Here is a 22,388-nt window from a genome sequence, read left to right as displayed (position 1 = left end):
CTCTCAGCAGAGGCCAAGAAGAACATTTAGGCTTTCCTGCTGTAAACAGGACCTGGCTAGGCTTCCTGACATAAGTATCTGAAGAGGGGCAAGGCATGGCAGCATCCCAGCACTCACAGACTTCCATTCACAATGAGATAGTTGATGCCTCTTTCTCTTCTTCACCTCAATCTATGCCATACTTCTGAGGACCATAACCTCCAGTTTGAGAACCACTATGTTAGTAACAGGACAGAATCATTAACAGATGGCGCATAATAGGAAATCGTGTATTTCACCCTTCTATTCTCTTGTGCCATCAAAAGAAACTAGCTAAATGTTTTGTATTCTAAACAAATTTTTCATACTAAAAATAGAGTCCTTACACAACTCTGATTTTCTAAAGATAACAAAAGTGTATTATACGATCTTAAAGTCTTCACTGCAGATAACTTTATAAATCCAACGAAAGGTGCAACCACAGCACAGACAGGCAAACAGATGCTTTCATCCAACTACCATAAGGAAGAAAGACACATTCTGCAAACAGCTGTGCTGGCAGAAAACATTATTGAACCATGTGCTCATCACTCTTCTACTAGAAGTTACCTTGCTTAAAGATATGTCAAAATATGCAGAATTAACTTAAACAGCTTAAGTAGTGAGCCCTTTTTGTTTATTTATCATTTAGCCTACACTATTTTATTTTTAATGAAGGACGTCAAGGAGCACAAACAGATCTGTTAGCAAAGCTAGCAGAACAGCCACAATGAACAACTACAGGAATGCTGAATGTAGGAACATCCACTATTGGCACAGGCAAACAAAATGATAAATTCATAGTGCTGAAGTTTGAGAACAGGCTAGGAAACAGCCTACCAGAAATTACTGTTAGATATTCTTGTTACTAGTTTGCATTGAAGCCATACCACTATACCTTTGCTGTAGTAATGTAATCTGCATTAACTAAATAACATTTACATGGTCACCATTGTATGGTCACATCAAAGTTTGTCTTTGTGGGGAGAAAAAAAGTTATCAGCACATTTACATTATTCAGCTTTGAAATGTATTCAGTGTTTAGTGACAAACAGAAAAAAGTATTTCCCACTGTGAAATGGCAATACTAGGTAGGATCTTCAAAAGCACGTGTGTGACTTAAAAGGACAAGTCCCCTTGAAGCACAAGAGGATTTATGCCCCTGAACCACATACACACTTTAAAAATACCACCTTGTTTGTATAATTTGTATTACAAGTTACTGTCCAGCCAATTATCTCCTATAATTAAGTGACTACCCAGCTGCTTACCTGATATAGCAACCTTTGCTCTGCATGCCACCCGGTCTTTTGTCCCATTTTCTGAAGACCTGCCAAAAAGAAGAGAAGAAAAACAAGGTTTGAGATCTGTGCATTTAGACTTCTAATACTCAACCCTTTAAACATTAAAAAGTGTCAGGGTTTTCATATTATAGCTCATTTCAAACACTTTTCTTTAAAGTTAAATTTGGTATCTCTGGTTTAAGATATGAGTCATTAGATTCTTGAAGATAATCTGGAAGGAAAGTACACCATCAATTTTCTTAATTCCCCAGAACATTTTACTCCAAAGCTTGGGTATTAAAAGACAAGTAAATTCATCTTCTTTGTCTCTAGCTCCAACAGAATCAAATACATTACCAACTTTTTCCCTTCTGTACACATCAATGAATAAGCAACTCAATTTATCAGTTCTATTATTGGTTAGAGAATTGCCTCCTCCTCTAATCATCGAGACCAATTACAAAATGTTGCATTGTTAATATTATGATTTTACATGCAGGCAGACAGTTTGCTAAGTAGCCAGAGTGTAGATCTCAAGGTCAACCTTAAATTGAATCAAAACTATCTGTAGATAATGAGTAGTGGTATTTTAGTATTTTAGTAAAATAGAGTGCCCTCCTTATATCTGCCACTGCTCCTAACTCCTAACCAAATAAGGTGAAATGAAAATTTCTAGCTGCTACCAATATCCTGACTTCCAGAAGCAGTTAGAATATCTTCAGAACTCACAGATTACAGACCCATGTAACAAGAAACAGGGACAAAATTCACTTGAAAACCCTAGAACTTTCTCTCTCAGCCATCATCATCTCATCTGGATTAAGCTTTAACCAAATTCCAGTCTTGAGCAAATACTGAAAAAAGCACTGCAAATGCACTATCAACGACCAAAGATATGATCTAAATGGTAGAGAAATAACTCTACAGCATGCACCTCTTCTAATGACCTCCACTGACAATTCAAAGGACACCTGAAGGCAGAACTCTAAGCAATGCATGACAGACACAAATGACGTAAACAATACAGCTGACTATGACTGTAAGAAGACAATACAGCTGTTCAGATATATCTCCAAGTACCTCTGCCCTGTTCTGGACATGTGCCATCACCACTCTGTGGTCACTAACATCAAAGACCAGGAGTTGAGAACACCAGCATATATACATACTTGATATTATTCCATCGTTAAAAACATAAATAAAAGATTAATCACTATAAAGCTCTTCATCTTAGTAGGAAAAAGCAATACAACTGCAATAATTACAGAATACCACAAGTTATAAGTGCTAGCTTTCAAAATCAGCTTTCATGATAAATAGTTCATGTAGTCAGAAAATGCAATTCTTTCCTTCAATAAATTCCTCCTATAAGACCACATTTCTGAAAGCAAAAAGTAGCAGGACTGTTCCTATAGATACAATTAACTGGAGCTAAGCATGTACTCGAAGAGTTTGCTAAATTGCAATTAATATGCTAAATTGCAATATAATATTTCATTAAAGCAATAACCTGAGAGCAATAGTGTCTCTGCACCACGATTCTCAACATTGCACCCAAAATGTATTCCATTAGGCAAAAAATTATAACGTTCTTCAAATAAACCACGTATACCTTAGCTCATTCAAGAGTTATAATGTGAGAATATTTTCAACTAAACTGATTTCTCTTCATATTTATTGTATTTTTTTATTACTTTGCTGTAGTTAACAAAAGAGGCCAGCAGAGGGTATCAATTAACCATGATGATTCCATCATTAAAGGGACCTTAATAACACTAGAAAGACTGAAAAGTAGAAATAGGTGTATTCTGACTTGGATAGTTTTGTTCTGTTCCTTCAGACTTGGTTAGGTACCTTTTTGTATGCTAAAGGTAATCAAGAAAATATGTCTACTATGTTACCTGATATTCAGATGCTGAATTCTAGTTTAATGCCAATAATAAAATCTACCCAGAAAAATATAACTTGTATTTAATTTCTTAAAGTAAAAAGAAGATACTGGAATGGTCTTATAAAGTAATGTTTTAAGGCAGCAGTAATGTATGTTTGTATGGGGGAAGACAGAAGGAAGGGTTTAAATCCACTTTTCTAGACAGGCTGCTAAGAATTCACATAAGCCAAAGCCTGCTTCATAATGCTCCATTTGAATTTGAGCTGTTACTCACCATTCTTCAGTTCTGCACGAGACCGGCTCTTCTTTTTGGTTCTGTAGCTCTGTCTTGTATGCAAGTATACGAGCATTGCAAACCATCAGGTTTTTAACCGCTTGCAAGAGTTGGTCTTTTTGTGTGCTCACTGCAAGTAGCTTACAGATGCCTTCTCGCATGCGGATTTCAAAATTAATCTTCTCTCGGATGTCGCATTCCTACATATGCAAAAAAACAAATAAAGGACTAAACAAAAATCCAACTAACAATATCCTAAATTTTTAACAAGCTCTACTTATTTCCCTACAGTTGGGATAGAAAACCCTAGGTTTTAGTTATATGCAGCCATTACGATGGTTACTAAATGTAAAATGATGGTTCTCTCTTCAGGAACAAAAGATTAAAACACAGGATGTAACAGATTCACTGTACCTATTATACATGGGAATTCCAAACCGGGTAGTAATATTAACTCACCATAGCACCTGAAAGTTACTAAAAATTTATGTGTCTCAATGCGTCACTCATAGGATAATAACATATGGTCCCCTCATATGGTCATTGAGAGGTCTAACTGAACAAAGCTTATAAATTAACATTCCACTTTTTACAGTAATCCCTACTAAAATAAACTCTAAACTCAGGAAAACATCTGAAATATTTTAAATCAGGAATTCAATCTCATTACTTCTTTGGCCATCTTGAAAAGGGTTAAAAAAAATGCATTTTTTTTCACTTGTGGTTGATATAAAGTTCAGGTAACACCAGAAGCGAAAAAAGGATAATATCACACTACTTGACTGTTTCAGGCCATGAACTGAAAGTCAGACAGCTGTAGTAGCTTCAATACTACACAAGGACCATGCCTTGCCTGATGGCACAGCCACGCACACTTTTCATTCAAAAGCATGAAATAAGACAGACTTGCCTGACAAGTCCCTAGAATTCTGCATCACTCTTTTTTTTGAAGGAGTAGGGTTTTTTAAGGTATTATAGAAACTTCTGGGAAGTCAATTTTTTCCTACCTACTTTCAGAAAAAACAAACATTTATAAATGTGCATTATTCCTGACTTGCCACTTCAAAGAGGTCAATCCATACCAAGCCAGCAGATAATTAAGGTGAAGGATCACAGGCAGTTTGCTGTCTCCCAAAGGTGTGCTAGATGCCACTGATGAGTCTGATACATACATCCTTATTATGGGGCCATCCCTGGCCAAACCAAATATTTCCGACACATAAAAAACAGAGTGTTGCCACCGTATTGCAGGGTTGCATTGCAAATACATTGCAAGTCAGTGATGAGTGAAGCTTTTTCAACACTGAGCAAGAGTGTCCCAACTACCTCTGGAATTAAAAGCATCGTGTCAGTTTTCAGTTTTATAGTACATCTGAACTCACAACAAGTGCTTTGGGGATGGATCTATAAGCAATTGACTGAAACTCATGGTGCAATAATTTGAATTTACAAGTTCAGTCTTTCAGCTGATAGAAAAGTACTGGCAACTGCTCTCCCTCAAGCCTCTAATCAGGATAGAAACAAGAGGGAGCTAATTTCCCCACAACTCAAGTACCTGAGAAATCCAGAACCCATGAAAGGGGTAATGCAGATGATTTTCGTCTTTACTTGGGACTCACTCTATCATTAGCTGCCTTCAACATGAGAAAGTGACCCTTTATAGCAGTCATAAGAGGCAGGTGGAAGCTCACCAGTCACCACCCATTGCCCCCCAACTTTGCAGGAGTGGGTTTTATTGTTTTTGAAGGCCTGATGCCATAATGTAAAGATACATGTTTCAGCTGCTGTTCCATCTGCTCATAGAGCATTTCTCCTTCCAAACCACCCCTCTTTGTTACCCTAAAGGAAAAGCAACTCTAGTCCATAAGCCACACTCAGCACCAGCACAGCAACATGCTCAAGTTGTAATACTCCACTACACAGCATCTGAAACAGAGCCAATTCCCAGCCACCTCACAACACTATTATAAAAACCCAGAGGCTATCAGATCCCTTCAGCAGTATAAGCCTCTCATTCAATTTCCCACCTCTTCTGTTACAAACAGCAACTTCTTGTCAAAATGGGACCGAGAGCTATACAGAAGCTTCTTCTGCCCTACATCAAGACCCAGCAAGCCGCTAGGCCCATGTACACAGACACAGTTTCTCATTTTCCTCGGGTAATAAAGGAGGTAGGTTCCCCCCAAGACGATAAAGGCCAGGCAAAGCAGGACAAATACATGTTCTACTGAATTTGTCAGTGTTTAAGACAATTAAGTCACCTGGTGAGAACACAGATGATGACTAGATACCACCATGAAGGAGGACACTAATAAAGTAGAGAGGACTCTCCAGAAACTAAGAACTCTGATCTGAGACCCCCTGAGAAATGTTTGTGACGTGCACAGGTTACCATGACACCAGCCCTCTGGCACCAGTGGGTTGTTTGGTGGTGAACAGCTCCCAACGCTCACATCAGAGATGTTTTCCATAGAAGTTCTGCTGGTATTCCCTATAGTCGATATACAAAGGCCTGGGACCCAGTATGGCACCAACAGACTACCCCAGTTTCCCCCCCTCACGGTTTTGCTATCCAAATTTTCAACCCCAGCCAGTGCAGGATAAAGCAGTGCACCAACACCTCCACATCCCCAGCACCTGCTTCTCTATCCACACTTTTTCTCAGCTCTCATCCCTGAGGGAAAGGAGAAGCAAATAGCTTTCATCAATCTTCTTTTATTCTGAGGCAAATCTTACACGGCTATGAAAAGCTAAGCAAGGTCCACAGCTGCCCCTAAGAAATAATTACTCATTCTTTGAGCCTAAACTAATGCATCAGCAGTTACAAAGCTGAATTTCACCTCAGAAGAGTGAAATAGTACTTTCCCCTAACATTTCCCAGGGTAACAGGCCTCTGCACTGACACAGCACAGACCGCAGCTCCTCTCCAGGTCTATCACCTGGTACATAACTATGGTGAGCAAGCAAACTCTCCTAGTTTGGGGCATCTAAATGTATCAGTACCACGACTTTCAGAACTACACAAGGATTTAGTCCATGCTACCTCTCAGCCAGGCTCACATAAAATATTCTGGACTAGCATTAAATGGTTGTTGGGCTTTAATAATTGCACCATATAAATCTCATCTGAAGGAATGACTTAGCAGCCTGATTTGGAACATATGAAGTTCTTCATCTCTACCAAAAAAAAATTGGTCAGCTTTTTTTTTTTTTCCTCCAGTTCCTTCTAAAAATACGAACACACCATCTGGACTTGGAGGAATGACACAGCACTGTTTTGCCATATGTTGTCTACTAATGCACTGTTTCCCTTGTGGTCTCCATCCTTCCCCCACCAATGGCAGCATAACCCAGACAAGATTACTAACGGCTGCTGAGATTTTCAGCCCCATACTCAGGAACTGCCTAAGCAATGCTTTCAGAAAGAATCCCTGTATTCCCCACCTAAGTATACCTAGAATATAGGAAATTTTAAAGGATTTATAGTTTTACGTAAGTGATGGAGTCCCAAAACAGACAAAAAGAAATCCAACAACAGCAGCTAAGAAAAGTGATATGGAAACTGCTGAAGGCAGAACAAATTGAAGTTTTATTTAACTGATATCTTAAAAACAAGCTTTCAGAACCTTATTCCAAGGTACACTTTTGATTTATTACCACAGAGACTTAAATCTAAACCCCAAAGTTCACTATATTTATTTAAAATAAGCAAGTAGTCAGACAGCAAGTATTCTTCTAAAGCAGAGGCTGTGAAGTCAAGATACTAGCTTGGGGACTTTTCTAGCTACACACAGGAACGAGTATTCGTTGCAATTGACAGCAATAGCCTTACAGACACAGGTGAGTTCAACTAACTCAGGTTTCAGGAATTTTCAGGTTTCAGGAATCAGCGATTCGAGGTTTAAAAAAACCTCATTAATAAAGAGATAGAAAGGATTGGCTTTGCAGCCCTGAAGAGGGTGAGCAGGGAGCTCAGCCCACCAAAGCAGCGTCACCCCTGTCCGGGCAGCTAACCGGCTGCCCCTGTCCCCAGCACGCCTCCGCTTGGAGGGCTGCTTTACCGCATCCAACCCGGGCCGCTACCCGGCCCGAGCGGGGGCCGGCTCGGTCACGCAAAGCAGGCTGCCACGGGGGCCATTCTCCAGCTCCATTCTCCAGGTAGTCCGCAGCCGGAACGGACACGCCGAGCTCGGGGTCAGCGCAGGCTCCCGCCCACTGAGGACCACCCGAAGCCGGGCAGCGCCCGGCACACCGCCCCCCAGGCTGCGGGTGGCCGCCCGCTCGCAGCAGGAGCGGGCGCTGGTCGGCCTGAGCCTTTAACGGACGGCACCTGCGCCAGGCCCCGCGGCGGAGCAACGCCGGGCCGCGGGCGGGCGGCCGCCTCGCCTCGCCTCCCTTCCCCGGCGCCGTCGCCGCCACCCCCGTCCCACACCGCCTCCCCGCCCGGCCCCGCAGCCGCCCGCCCGCGGGGTGAGGGACGCCCGCGGCTCACCGGCTCCTCACCACGGGCGCCCGGCAGGCGCCACCGCCGCATCCTCCTCAACGGCGCCGCCGTTCAAAACTCCCGCCCCCCGCAACGGCCGCCGCGGCCGCGCCCACCGCCCGCCCCTCCGGCTGCGCGGGGACGTCCGCGTTTTGCGGCGTACGTGGGTTTCGGCCACCCACGCGCGGCAGCAGCGCGACACAGCACCCTATGGCAACAGGAGCGGGGGCAGAGCCCGCCCTCCTCCTCTCGCAGGTGGGACACTCCGGTTGTCAGCCACGGACGCGGCCAACGTCGCTAAAGTCATCGGTTTGATTCTGCAGATAAATTTGCAGAAATGCATTACTGACTATTAACTGCTATTGACAGGATTATTAACTCCGTGTTATTTAGCTAGAATAGTGAGTGTTGAATAATAAAGTTCACGACAGTACCTTCCTTGGCTCTCCGCTTCTTTGTTCCTCGTTAATTTACTTTTCTGAAATAGGCCGATGCCACTTCTTTCTGATTAATATTCTTCAAACGAGATGGAAGGAGAGGCTTGCAGCCGCTGCCCCCACAGCTGCTCTGAAGCAAGCCATGAATTTTTAACCATGTTCTTGGTTTTCTACAGTTCATTTAATTATGCATCTTTAATATGATGGTGCTTCAATAGCTGTGCTAGTACCGTGTATTGTGAAAACTATATTATACTATTATATATTAAAATAAAAGTGCATTAATTATTCATTGGATTGACTGGAGAGGAATGGGAGCCATCTCTCTCTTCTGCTGCCAGTTTTGCGGCTCTGGTTGTCTTCAGCAGATACAACAAATGAGCCAAAATAGTGTCTCCCATCCATCCCTTGTCCCCGGTTTCTTGGCTTTCCTCTCTGAATTCCTCCTCGGCGGGTGATGGTCACAAGCACGGATCCTCATTGCTTCACACATGGTTGTCAACATTTGTGAGAAGTAAAATGTGCTGGAACAAGTGAGATATACAGTGTTGCTAACAGCTTTCTACAGAAGACAGAAGTGTCCTGGCTAACATATGCTTATTTAAAATATAAGAAAATGCAGTTAGAAGGGAAAATTTGAAAAGCCTCATTGCTTCATCAGGATTTCACATAGGTGCTCGGTGGTTCAGTTTGCCCCCTGACATTTACAACCGGGGCACAAACGTAGGGGGCTAGCCTTCAAGGAAAATCATGAACTTCTGGGCCAAAAGTATGTATTCCTTGGTGGAAAGCAGAGGACAGGGGGCTCTGCTTCCCTCCAAAGTCTGAGAGTCTCACCTCGAGGCAGAGATGGCAGCGGCAGCTGTTCAGCAGTTCCTCTCTCCATCTTGGGCCACGTTCCTGAGGGTAAGGAGGCATTCAGATATTCATGAAAGACCTTCATACCATCTGAAGTCTTCTAATGGTAGTGAAGAACTTCTAGTACTAGAAGTTCTAATGGTACCAGTCTTCTGCGTACCATTGGCAGGACGCATGCCACAGTTGGGAAGTCCTACCCTAGGTTATATATTTATAGACACTACGGTTTTTCCCCTTTTTAGATACTCCCCCCTGTTCTTTAGCTACTGTGACTTTCTCAAAAGAAGTCTTTCTGCATTACGTCCAGTGGAGAAATCCCATCGGGGAGCCAAAAGGCTTTGCTTAATCAAGGTATGATCCTTAGAAGCTGTGTATGGACAGCCAAGATATCTAAGAGTGGGTTTGAGGGAGATCGAAAGGAAAGTCTCCATGTAATCCTGGTGCTTCATGCATCCCAGCAGGAGCCTCGCATTCCCATCTCTGCTACAGAGTTCAGAATTTCAGACACGTCAGGAGAGACCCATCAAATGAGGGGAGAACACGAGATGCCAAATCAGAGTGCCCTTTTGGCTTCACGGTAAGGCATATCTGTTAAGGTGTGGTCTGGCCTCTCCTGAATCAGTCAGGGATGGGATTTGAGCCTCAAAAATCTCCAGGTAATTTTCTGGGCTACAGAGGAAAACTAGAAACAGGAACATGTCATGGAGAGACCATTCCTGGAATGGAAACTAAACAAGTGAAAGCCTCAAGTTAACTGAACTGCGTTATTGTTGAACCAACACTTGACCAAAGCAAGTGAGGAGGAGCTCCAGTCTCAACAAATATCAGTGGCTGAAACGCTTTGATGAGTTTTATGTAAACTATGGGAGCAGCTGGAAATTATAGCCTTACCGTAGAGATAAAAAAATAAGGAAAGGATCACTGTAATTCTGCCTTACTAAAATTCATTCACCAACTCACAAGATAGTGCGTTCCCACAGAAAACTAATACAACATGTAAAAAAGACACACTGCAACACCTTCCACCCAGCATCATCCCAAGCAGTTCACCACTCCAGGTCAGACTCTAGAACAAACCCACTGGTTTAAGTTTTCCAGAAATGCTCCCTGCGAGACTACTGAGAACAGCTGTCTCTGGTGTGCACTAAAAGGGTTTCATCAAAAGCCAGGGTGGCTACATGGATGCAATAAAAATCACTGCAAAAGGACAAGTTATGCCCCAACCTATTTCAGGCAATCAGCATCTCTAAAGCCATTTTTTTGCTGGTGGTGTAGACAGCTCCCAGGAATCTGTGGCAGCTTTCCAAGAATTTTAGATGCTAATTAGCATGGTTTTGCAGTACAGTCTGTTCAGCAAATCCTAGTCTTAGTAAGACCCAAAATGTGACTACTAATAGCATAAAGAGTCCGTGCGTGCAGCCCTTACACGTTCCTACTGACATTGACTTGAATTGGAACCCTTAAGAAATCAGTGGGAGTTAAATGTGTAAGACTCAACCCTAATTAACATGAATAGTATCTTCTCAAGCTCAGTGCATATCTGCTCTTGAGCTGGTTCAAATGCCCAGTTTTCCACTACCTTAGAAACATGTTACTGCAAAATCTGGCTTTTCACACTGTTGCACCTGCTTCTGCTTTGGTCCTCCTTTGCACTCACTTCGTAGAGACATTCAGTTTTTTCTTTATAAAGTCAAGCTTCATAATTCAGTTGATCTGTCAGATGCTTAATTAAAAAATTAAACATCTCACCAAACTTCTAGTCCTTTCTCTTAAGGGAACATGAGACTGAGGCTTTAAACAGCATTTCTGCAGGTGTTGTACGAGGCGAGATGTTCTCTCCGCGCTCAATGCCTAACTCCAGCTACGCTGTCCTGCTGTTGCAGCACACATGCTAACTTGAAATGAAGAAGGCTTTATGCCATCTGTATTATCCAGAGATTTGGGATTCAGCTAGCAACAATTCTGCTCCTTAATTTAAGAGTAGTCCCAGCAGACAGCAACAATAAAAAAGAAAGCATTGTAACTGTGTTTTCTTCTCCGGACAAGCCTCCACTGAAGGGCAAAGAAACCCAAGGCACAACCTACAAAACGAGGAAAATCCTGCGCAGGCACTGCTGCGCTAGTGCAGAGAAGCCAGAAGGGGGTAGGGTGAATTAAATAGGCGATCTATATCCTTCCTTCTGGGATTTCTTAGGTGAAACATTTTTTTCAGATGAATCACACCTTCATACCATCCTTTTATTTGCCACTCTATTTGCATTGCAAAGCATTTGGCTTCCTTCTAGTATTAGGGAAACTGGATAGCAGAGGAAAGATCATTGTCTGTCTAAACCACTGTTCTGCTCGAGTTTTACATCAGCATATTATTTTAAATGTTAGGCACATCATTTTGGTTTAGCAGGTACAAAATGTCTACACCTACTCTTGACAGCACTGCAATATTTTTCTTAATTTCTTAGTTCCCACAGCTTGCTACACCTACTCCTCGAATATTGTCAGAGTGTGCCAGTAGAAATCTCTTCAATTGCTATTCAGATTTATCCTAAATGGAAATACATGAAGATTTGTACTGGACACATAGAAAATAATTTGTAAGGCTTTTTATAACTGACTTCTACTTACTTAATTTTAAACTGAAAAGAAAACTGTTGCCATTGATTGCCACTGACTTTGATTACCATGACATATGACCCTTATAGAAAGGTTAAATGGGCAGAGACTCTGGAATTTAGGGTGTTTACCTGAATGCTTACTGAAGCCAGGGCTAAGTTAAAAGGCAAAATTATTAGCCTCGGAAACTCATTTCTTTATTTCAGCCTGCTGAGGTCAGTTGAAGTCTTTCCATTTGCTTAGCTGGGCAGAAGGTCAACATGTAGTCCTACAAAATAAATTAAATATGGGTAACTACCTTAATGTCATGTGCTTCTGCTTCAGTTTTGATTGGATAAGGTGAAAATCATCTGGCCAAAGACAGTGAGCTAAAGCTTAACCCTATCAAGATGCAAGCAACAGCAAGAGAAAAGTTTGTAGGCCCCATTTTACCTAACTGAGCAGTGTGAAGTAGGTATTTTCTCAAGGTAGTCATGGAGTCAGTCATTGAAGACATCATCCTAAAACATGCAGGTGCCTAAATTAGCTAGGATGCATCATCCTTACCTTTCTCTGATAATGAGACACAGAGGTCAGAATAGCTTAGAGTAAACTCTTATTATTTCAGGTGTTCTCAGATTAATTCTACCCTGAGAGCTTGCTCATTTTCTGCTCAAGGTTTTTTAATATTCTGCAGTCCTTCAACTGCTCTAGTGCTCCAAATGGCACCAGGGCCACGTCTCTGTGTGACACCATCAACAGAACATTGAAACCAGGTGCTTCAACAAACTATTTTGTTGATCGTTGTATATTCCTGTAGGATTTCTAAAAGAAACTGTAAAAGGCTGAAAAAGCACAAGGAATTGTTTTTCCTTTTTCCAGATAAGAGTCCAGAAACTGGCTCCTCCCAGTACTCCTGATGTCAATCCCATCTCGAAATGCCTCCAGATTAAATTACTATAGCCTCTTTAAATCACTATATATGGGATAAATGCACTCAAAATGCATTTCATAACAGAAATAGTAAGTTACAAAAAATCCATCCCCATGTGAATTTGGAAAACAATTTCTGAGATCAAACCTGAAAACCTTAAAAATCAAATTAAACACCGCAAGCCTTTAAACTGCAGTTTGATGACCCCCTATGTCTTAAAGTTGCTTGTGCACAAGACAAGTTATGAAGTGTGGTTAACTCAAGTAGACCAGTCACATGTACTCTGTTTCTGCTTGGGAGACCAGGGGCATTGGTTTTGAAGCCAATTCACATGTGGTCCCCACGTAAGTACAGAATCAACCCCACCAGAAGTATTCTGTTGGACAAGGAACCTCACAGGTGATTAATAGCTTCACTAGAAGCCTTCCTCCAGCTGAGAAGACACTTAATGTGGACACACGGTGTCTCACAAAGCATGAGTTTTGCAGCCTTTCCCTAGGTTTAGAAATTTATATGTCTCTCTTTTCTATGTGACTTCCTATCTCCACAGCAGTTGAAGGAACAAAATTATCTTTAATTCGTTCAACATCAAAGTTGGTTGAAATTGGCTACTTGGATCCATTGCTAAATGGGGATATTTAAACACATAGAGAAATTATGGTCATACAAAAATTATATTGCTATGTAAACTCAGAGAGGTCCTTTCAGCTGCTCAGTATTAAAGGGATGTTCAGTATGAAAAGGATTTCTTAGAGGTTCTACACTGTCACTCCCATACCATACCTTTATACCAGGATTTCTCTGTTGGGTATACAGTCCTGCTTTAATTTCTTGTGCATTTACTGCAGGTGGTGTTTGGTGTATAAAATATCCATCTGAAACAGTTGCATCCAAATGTTTGCTGGGCAGTCTGCTGGTGAAGTCACCATTTTGTGTCATGGGAGAAGCTAACTGGGCACTATATGTTCCAATTTTAGGGTCAGGTCTGTTATGATTTTTCCTAATTGATCTCGCACAGGAAAGTGACAAGTCACTGGATCATTTAAATGGATTGCCATTTTGAATTTGAAACAGGGAGTAAGTGTGCTGAGAATATCACAAATCTAAAGATAAAGTCCTATATGAGAAAATAATGACAGAAAATCACCTTCCTTTTGATAGGCAGAGGACTACCATCTCTTGGTGGGAGAGCAGATGTAAGCCCACTTCTGATAGCAATCTCCCAGGAAAAAGGAGAGATTCTCCAGTTAGTTCTCGGGATCGGCATCAGATTTTTTTGTCTGAAGGTGGATAGAGGCTGAGTATTTGCAGATGGTCTCTTTTTTTTTCCATACGATTTAGAATATCTCTGCAGAATACAATACTTGGCCTCTGCCGGAAGTGAGTTTGTAGTCTGGTCTGATTTTTTCCAAGTACTGGAGTGTAGGCATCTAGGGAGAGACAAATGGCTCAGCAATGTGGTCTTGAGGCCGAGCAACATAAGCCGCTCTCTGGGCAGCCACAGGCGTTCAGGTTCTCCCTGCACTGCGACATTGCTAAGGAAGTAAATAGTGACTGTCCCTTACTAAGGCACGTTTTGAGGTGACAGCTGTTGTCCCAAATAACTGAGGCACGATAGCCCATGTCTGGTAGAACTAGTGAATCAAACACTATTTCTTTGCATTTCACACACTTTTTGGATCATTTTGATCCTGCCTGAGGGAGGATATTCAAAGGGGCATGGGTAGGAATCTATAGTTTACTGCAAACTCTCACTTTGCCCTAAGAAGTGTTTCTTATCAGTAAGCAATTGGTTTGCCTCAATAGTTTTCCCACTTACACTTAGGGCTATAACCATCTATAGCTCTGTAGTTCTTCCTGCATTGACACAAAGCTATAGTTTTTCTGCATTTTTCTAAGTCCTGAGTTGGGTACCAGCTGCATAAACAGGCATTTGCCATACGGATCAGGCCAAGAAAGAGAACGAGCCAAAACAAGAAGGATTAAGGCAAATGTTATTTCATGAAAATAACAGAGTAAAAACCCAAAGAATATCTCATTACTATCCATATACTTTTTAAAAGCAACATAATAACCATTTGTGGTTGGAAATGTCTATCGGAGGTTTTAAGCCTCTGGTCCTTAAGGAAAACCTGGCTTGCAATTATGTCCTGTTTCTCACAGAAATAGATACCGAAAAACTATCGAGCAGTTAATCCACTCAAGTGCTTAGATTAAAGAAATACATCTGTAGGGATAAAAGGATTTAAATTTTTAGAACTGCCAGTTCATTTTCCATTCTGAGCATCCCTAGTCTCTGTGTCTCCACCAAACTTGCCCCTAAATCCAAACTCGGCTGTGTTTTCTCCTGCCAGCAGTGACGAGAGCCAAGGCAGTGCCCTTCCTTCTCCCCCTCAGCGTGCAATAGCACTGTGAAATAACTTGCCTCCAGGAAACCTCAAAAGAGCCATAATGCAACAAAAAGCATTTGCCACGGCACGGCCAATTCTGGGACCCCGCTCAGGGACGTAAGGCTGTTCCTGGGAATAAGCCCAGTGCCAGAGACTATGTCTTTTATACAGGTGATGGTTTTTTGCTGAATCACTCTGGTTTTGGATCAAAATTGTCCACATCTAAGAGGGACTAAAATATCTTTTTCCTAAGGTAGAAAGATCTAAGGAGAAACCTGCTGCAAAGGACACTATGCCCTGTGAACGCCCCACAGCCGAGGCGATGGGCAGCATACCTTCTTCAAGCTCACCACAGTTTCACTGCGGGAAGCCAGTCCAGCTATTTTTTCCTGTTACTCCAGTTCCCCTTGAAGTCAAATCACGGGGAGGAGATGACATTGGGCTATACCTATGTTCTCCTCAATGCGAGATGGAAACATTTCTTGCTAATGATAGTAATCTTTGCCTAATAAGACGACCCATTTTTACTCACCATTATGAAAAAGCAGGAGTTGAGTAGCAAATATGAGTAACTATATTTTACCTGAGGTTGGTTTGTCAGAGATTTCTATCATCCTTCTAACCGTTTCATGGCCTGTTAAATGAGCTGAGACAACACTTCATGCCACTGTTAGCATTTTAAATTATAAATAATGGTAACAATAAATAGCACCTCATGTTTTTACAGACAGTTTCATCTGGAAGAATAAAAATAACTAGTTCTGCCTGGATGCATGCATGACTTACACACATGCACATATTTACTTGCTTATTTTAAAAACCAATTTGAGTTCTCGGAAGCTATTTCTAGCACTTGATTCTAACCGTGTGTTTGTACAGTGTCATCAAAATGTAATCATGCTGTTTAAAGAAAACTCAACAAACAGCAAGTAAATTTTTCATAACAGGTTCTTTAAGCAGCTAACGCAGACCCAGAGAGGAAGTTATCCAAGTCTTATCTGGGACACAGAGGATCACTTTTTTAAGATAATTCCCAAATACATTTGTACAAACAGCATTTGTGCACTAGGACCCGCAATAGGCAGTTTTAACCACTTTTTCTTATTCTTTCCCTATTCAGGAATGCCTTCCCTGACCCGGCCATCAACAATCTCCGCAACACTGAGTCGTCCTACTTACATATATAGGCATTAGATTTTATGAGGGAAAACGCAAGCAAAGGCAAGCCACTATCTAACACGAAGACCATTTTTACTTCAATTATTTCATAGTGTGGACACTCCCACTACAGTCTTAAGTTTTTAAAAATACCCCTGCTCTGTCATACAGTCTCTTCCAGACCTGTATCAACCTCCATGTTTAAAACGCCAGCCCAGGAGGGAGCTTTGAAAGGCACGAGTGGGTTACCACTCCTCAGCTGCCCTTTGTGTCGCTCAAAGTCGCTCCCCAAATGTACATCTCTCTCCACACTTTCAATGAAAGACATGTTCTTTCACACACATATGTGTGTTCTTACATCTGCCTGCTACACAGACAAGTACACGTTCTTGCTGAATTGATTTAAACAGGCGATTGGCACCAACAGGCACTGAAGCACCCAGAACTTCGTTGGCAGCTTTCATGCGGGCAGTACACACATTACTCATCTGAACAGGTTTTTCTCATCACCACCCCAGTCACACAAATTTTTAGGCATTCCTTCTAAATTATCTGACTACGTGGCATCGCTAAGTCAGTGGAGAACAACTACATCTTTGACCATTTTAAGGGTAAAAACTTTCATACATAATTGGCACCATATTGGTTTATGTGCCGCCAACTGAATTTTACTGGCAGTCATCTCGATAGTTGGCTAGAAAGTCATCCATAGCAAACAGGCTTCTCCAGGCTACGTCTCTGAGGGCTCAGATTTTTGTAAGGGATGAATCATTCCCTTGTTGCTAATGGTTTCACCTCTGGGCATTTCTAAACTAAATTTACTGATCTAACCAAATAGCCTGAGTTTAGGATAAAATGTTTCAGCAGAGAACAGGAAGCTGACAATGTGTCCTAACTTGAATCCTCGGTAGCATGGCAGCTTTCATGTAAGCCTTGGAGAGAAACTGCAGGGGAAATTTCACATGCTGGGAAGGCTCACCTGAGTTTAACATAGGAATTAATTAGTCTGGAGATGGGAGCAAGCCCCATTTGGATGGGATCAGTTTGGGCTCTGTTCCTGCTCCCTGTGGGAGGATACTTGGCTGCAAATTATATAAAGTTAACAGGGATCTGTGGGCAAGAAATTTGAGGAAAAGATAGAAAGCACCTTGCCACCATATTTTTTTCCCTTTGGTGAAGACACGTTCTTCCAGTTTCCAGCCTCAAATGGAGCTGTAAGTGTCTAGTCACACAGTCTTCAAGACCTACTGCCTGAAAGACAGATGCGTATGTGAAAACATCTGTTTTCAGGAATGTTTTTATGTATCAGCTGTTACTTATCTTTCAAATTATAAGTGTTCCTATGTTTTCATTGCAGATGTGGGGGTAGCAGGAGCACAATATTTCCCAAGGACTGTGCCTTTTACGTATTTAATTTTTCCAAGGATATATATCTGTTAAAATTAGCTAGAGCATGGTGTTGTGTATTTGTTTGCTACCTGCATATATATCTTTAGTTCCTTGCACTTTTTAGCCCCTGTGAATGAGAACATGTCGTTGACTTCAGAGCCTTCTTTTGAAAAAAATCTGCTTTGTGCATAAAACCATTAGCTGAACCTGCTCACATGCTCACAGTCAGGGCCTTCAAAGTGGTAAATATTAAAGATGATCCATCACCTTGCTCTGAGCACTGCAGATTTAGCAATTGCAAAGGGTAGCATTCATTATAACAACAAAGGAGGGACACTGAAGGACAACAAACTCATGCCTCATTTTGCACTACACAAGACATTGTTTTAACACAGGCCATTTGGCAAAAAATACCAGATGTAAATAAAGGCCCATTTCCGCAGCAAGCTAGTGCCTAACACTCCCACAGTAAGTACCGTTTAGACAAGAGCAGGGCTGCAACAAGGGACACATGATGCCTTGCCTTCATGCTGGCCCCATGTGCTCAGGTGAGTTTCACCCTCTGTGTCTAACAAATTTCTGTCCTTGACACATGCAACCTGTTGCGGAAGAGGCAAAGGACTTCAGAACGGCTGTGCAGCCATGTTGCCTTTCTTGCCCCATGTGAGCTGTTGCTTGACTGCAGCATGAATACTGAACATTGCCAGCAAAGCTAAAACACCGGAGAGAACCAGGCTCTTTCATCTCACTAGCACTTAGGCACTAAGTGCTCTGTACTTTCCTTCTAAGTCCGTCCCTTTGCTGTAGATCATGTCCTCCTTCTCGTCATCATACAGGAAGCCTGTTGGTTTAAGTGAGCCCTTCTCCAGTTACTTTGAAAGCCCCATTAATTCCCCCCATTCAGTGTCCTGCCCAGTTGCAGGAACCTCCAGCCTACCAGTCATTCTCCCAGGACAGCAATAGCTGATCCTCCAGACCTTTACCCATAATGCAAACTCAAAAATGAACTGCTTGTATGAATATCAGAAAAGAGGAGAAAAGAGGAAAGAGGAGAGAGCATAAAAGAATAGAAGCAAATTGTCCCTAAACATCCAATAAAATCACTATACTTTCAGATGGCATTAAAGACGCAGGTCTGAACTCCCTTCTGTGTTCCTATGTGATATTTGGTGTCTGTCCTAGTAGGACCGGGTGGAAGCTTTGCCTGTTTGGTTCGGTGTTGGTTGTTGGCTTGTTCTGCTTTGTTTTCCCATTTTGTTGAGTTAGGCTACACTTTGAAGGCAGATTCCTGACAACTCTGATGTGAGCTGCTATCACATGGCCTTTAGTGGATCTTTTGTCCATAAAAGAGGTGAAACATAGTTCTGCCATACTTTCTCCCTTCTGCAGAAATGCAATTGTCTCTTCCTCAGCATGTTCCTTATAACAAGGGTACGTCTTTGATATAGATGGTATATATATTTGGTACCAGCTTAACATTCCCACCCGACAGGAGAATTCCCTACTTGGTATTTGCAAGACATATTTTCCGTTGCACAAGGGATCTTTAAACAGGGGTGAAAAATGATCCTGAACATGGCCACTTGCTGTGCATTCCCTATGACGCTGATAGGTCTATTCAAAGCCAAGTGCAAACTCCAGGAGAAGGGACTACCTTTGCTTTAAAGGCAACTGGCTCTCACCTCCTGGACAAAAGATATTGCTGCAAAAAGCAGAAGTCCTCTCTGCCCCTGGCACAGATGTCAGGGGTGCGGCAGAACAGGGGAAGGGGAAGCACAGCCCCACTGCTTCCCGCAGGGCTTGGGACTGCTCTCCCACATGCTTGGATATGGCAGAGGACTGAATTTGCCACCACAGCTTAACACTGTTCTTTTTATGTCTCTGCTTATGTAAATTAAAAACTTTTAAAACCCCCGTGCATAGGATTAGGCACCAAAGCAGCTAATTAGTTATAGATGGCAATTCTCAGTCCTTTTATGGCCTTTTTGGGCACTTTTTTCAGTTGGGAAATCAGTGTGATTTATTTAACGTGTAATTCCTCAAACGTAGAAGGCATGCGGTATGAACTTTTAAGCGACGTTCCTCACCATCCAGTGTCCGTTGCAGAAAGAACGCTATCAGAATGAAATAGCTTGAAATTCTGCTTTGATGGCATGCTTTGTACTTTTCTTTCCTGTGGAGAAAATGTCTATATTTTAATAAGTCCCAATGAGGAAAAGGCTTTGCTGTAGGGAGAGATCTTTCCTTAAAGATACCCTGACATGTTTTTTGCTGTCTTTCAGTCTCTTTTTTTGCGTGTGGCAGCTTCTTCCAAAAACAAATGACCCTCTTTCTGCTGCAGATTGTGTCTCATTTCGGAAGAGCTCTAGGAACAGCAATTGCTGCACACCTCTCTGCTCTGTTCAGTCTTCTTTCAGTGCATAAATCTGGTAGCTAAGCCCACAATTAATACCTGAACGGGAACTCAGGTGCTGCACAGAGCTGGCTTACACCAGGCCACTTTGTCGCAGCCTTATAAAACATCCTGTCCCAGTTGGAGAGCCATGCTAGGTTTGTCCCTTACTGCCACCAGTGATGTCCTGACCCTGTTCAGCTGCTGTTACCTGTCCCCAAGTACCAGACCTCAAGGTCCCAGTGCAGTTGCCAGAGGTGCTCCTACACTGTGGAAGATTTCAAAAGGCCGCCAGTGTGAGGAGCAGGAGCCAGACAGCTTTGTTAAAAGGCTCCAGCTCATTCTCATGCACATTATAACTCAGAGCTTAGACTTTCAGCCCCTGAGGAAAAGGCATTGGAAACTTGGTATGTTCCTCTTCCCCTTCAAAATAAGCACAGTAAAGAGTAACTCGGTTGGAATGCAAGTCCCCTCAACTTTTCCTCTCTCTCAAGGTGTTAGTTATATTTTGTTTATGCTCCTAATTAACTGAAGTCACTCTTTTTGAGGAAAAATCAAGATGGCTGAAGTGCAGGCCAGACCCACTGCCGACACTCCTCCCCACCTCGTCCTTCTCCTGTCTTTTGGAAAATATGCCCGCAGTCATCTCACCCCTGACAACTCTCACCAGGTATGGGCTAAATGGTGCAAATCAAGCCACAAGAGAACACTTTGTTCTCTTTTTTACCCAGAAGAGCATGCAACAGTATGGGTAGAGAAGAGGAAAGCTAAACTTTCTGGAGTCAGCTCCAGCCAGGGGTTACCTATGGGAACACTAATGAGTTTGGAGAGTCTGCAGAAAGGCTGGAAGCCGATTGCAAACTGGGTGGGATAAACTGCTGCAGGACCAAGAGCACTCTCACAGCATGCTGCCTCTCTTCTTACTGTGACAACAAAACTCATTTGAAAACACAGACTTGACTTTTTGCTTTATTTCAAAAGACAGTAAATTGACTTTCAGTGATCAGATTGAAGCCCCCACGAAAGAGGAGAAGGCAACAAAGCACCAAACAGTCACACAAACCCAATACGTACATTCATGTTCTCCTCCTTCCCATTCACTCTCTTTGCAAGCAGAGTGCTGCTCAATCAGTATGTTAGAAATGCACCACAGAAAGTCTGTTTCCTACTGGGTGGGTATGAGTGCCTGTGGCAGTAAAATAAACTTTGTTGTATGTTTGATATATCCTGAATATATCTGCATGCAAAGCTAGTATGAATCCCAGTCTAAGGCATCACTACCGTAAAAGTCACTAAAATACTTCTTTCAAGTTTCTAAGGTCTTTCCTTAGATTTTTATACTTGCTTGTTACTTCGTCTCAATAAATGGAGAGAGGAGATGGTAAATATTAAATGCAGGTAAGTTTCAGCAACTCAAATTATCATGTGCATTTGTGGTTCACGCTCAAACACCAAGAAAAACACGGCACTTCCCAGCATACAAATTAACTGAGCTGAATAGGCATACCTATTTCGGGCACAGCTTTTGCAGCGGAACGGGGGGACTGTGCTACTTGCCAGAGCCAAACTCACAATTCCATCTCTATGCAGTGGTAATGGATGTGCAGTTGTGTGCATCTATCTTTATATACCCATATATAGTTTAGTAAAACTTCCCCAACAGAAACTCTATGCAGATTCACATCTCCTATAAATGGGCTAGATCACACAATGAAGACCTGGGTGGGGAGTGCGGGGAGAGACAAAAATTTCTGACACCCTTTTTCAAAGCAAACCAGTAAACAAACAAGGGAAATCAGAGGCTGCTGAATGCAGCCAAAGTGATCATAGTGAATCCAGTTCTACGCCACATGAAAAAGGCCCCTACAAACATGCCAGCATCACAAGCCTGAAGGGGAAAGTGTCTGCAAGTAAAAACAAAACTGATTCACCTATTTTCCTGGTCTAGGATGAGAAAAAAAATCAGAAGATAAACAACTAGTGTAACTCTTGAAAAGCAAACTGATTTTATAGAACTCCCTTTTCTAGCCACCTTCAGTAAAGTGGAATTATCAACCAAACAAAATTTACTTCACTTTTGAAATATTATTTTTAAGCTTGTAGGAACCCTCAAAATAGGAAGACGTCAAATAATCAGTCTCCACCCAAAATCAGCAACAACGGGACCCAGTATGGCAGATACAGATCACTACCTGAAAAAAAGCTGAATGCTCTGAATATTCCACCTTCCCTGCAGCACCAGGCAGGTTGGTACATGCTAGTTTCATTTAAGTAACTTTTATCCTTCTGGAA

General features: G+C 42.1%; 1 protein-coding gene across 7 annotated transcripts in view; it reads right to left on the bottom strand.

Annotated features, from left to right (window-relative positions):
• The window catches only part of RTKN2 (rhotekin 2), a 52,312-nt gene extending 44,256 nt beyond the window's left edge, over window positions 1–8,056 (bottom strand). For all 7 annotated transcript variants that reach the window (XR_012043829.1, XR_012043830.1, XR_012043831.1 and 4 more), the window contains exons 1-3: window positions 7,959–8,056; window positions 3,467–3,666; window positions 1,290–1,348 (exon numbers count right to left, since the gene is read on the bottom strand). Coding sequence is in view for 2 of the 7 variants with exons in the window: in XM_072870530.1 (XP_072726631.1) it covers window positions 1,290–1,348; window positions 3,467–3,666; window positions 7,959–8,000 (301 nt within the window). In the remaining 5 variants the exon portion in view is untranslated. The remainder of the gene's footprint in view (window positions 1–1,289; window positions 1,349–3,466; window positions 3,667–7,958) is intronic.
• Between the last annotated feature and the right edge of the window lie 14,332 nt (window positions 8,057–22,388).

This window comes from Ciconia boyciana, chromosome 8, assembly GCF_034638445.1.
Source record: "Ciconia boyciana chromosome 8, ASM3463844v1, whole genome shotgun sequence".
In the NCBI taxonomy this organism is placed as follows: Eukaryota; Metazoa; Chordata; class Aves; order Ciconiiformes; family Ciconiidae; genus Ciconia; species Ciconia boyciana.
The sequence above is the reverse complement of the archived record's forward strand: the minus strand, read 5'-3'. Positions and strand labels throughout refer to the sequence as shown.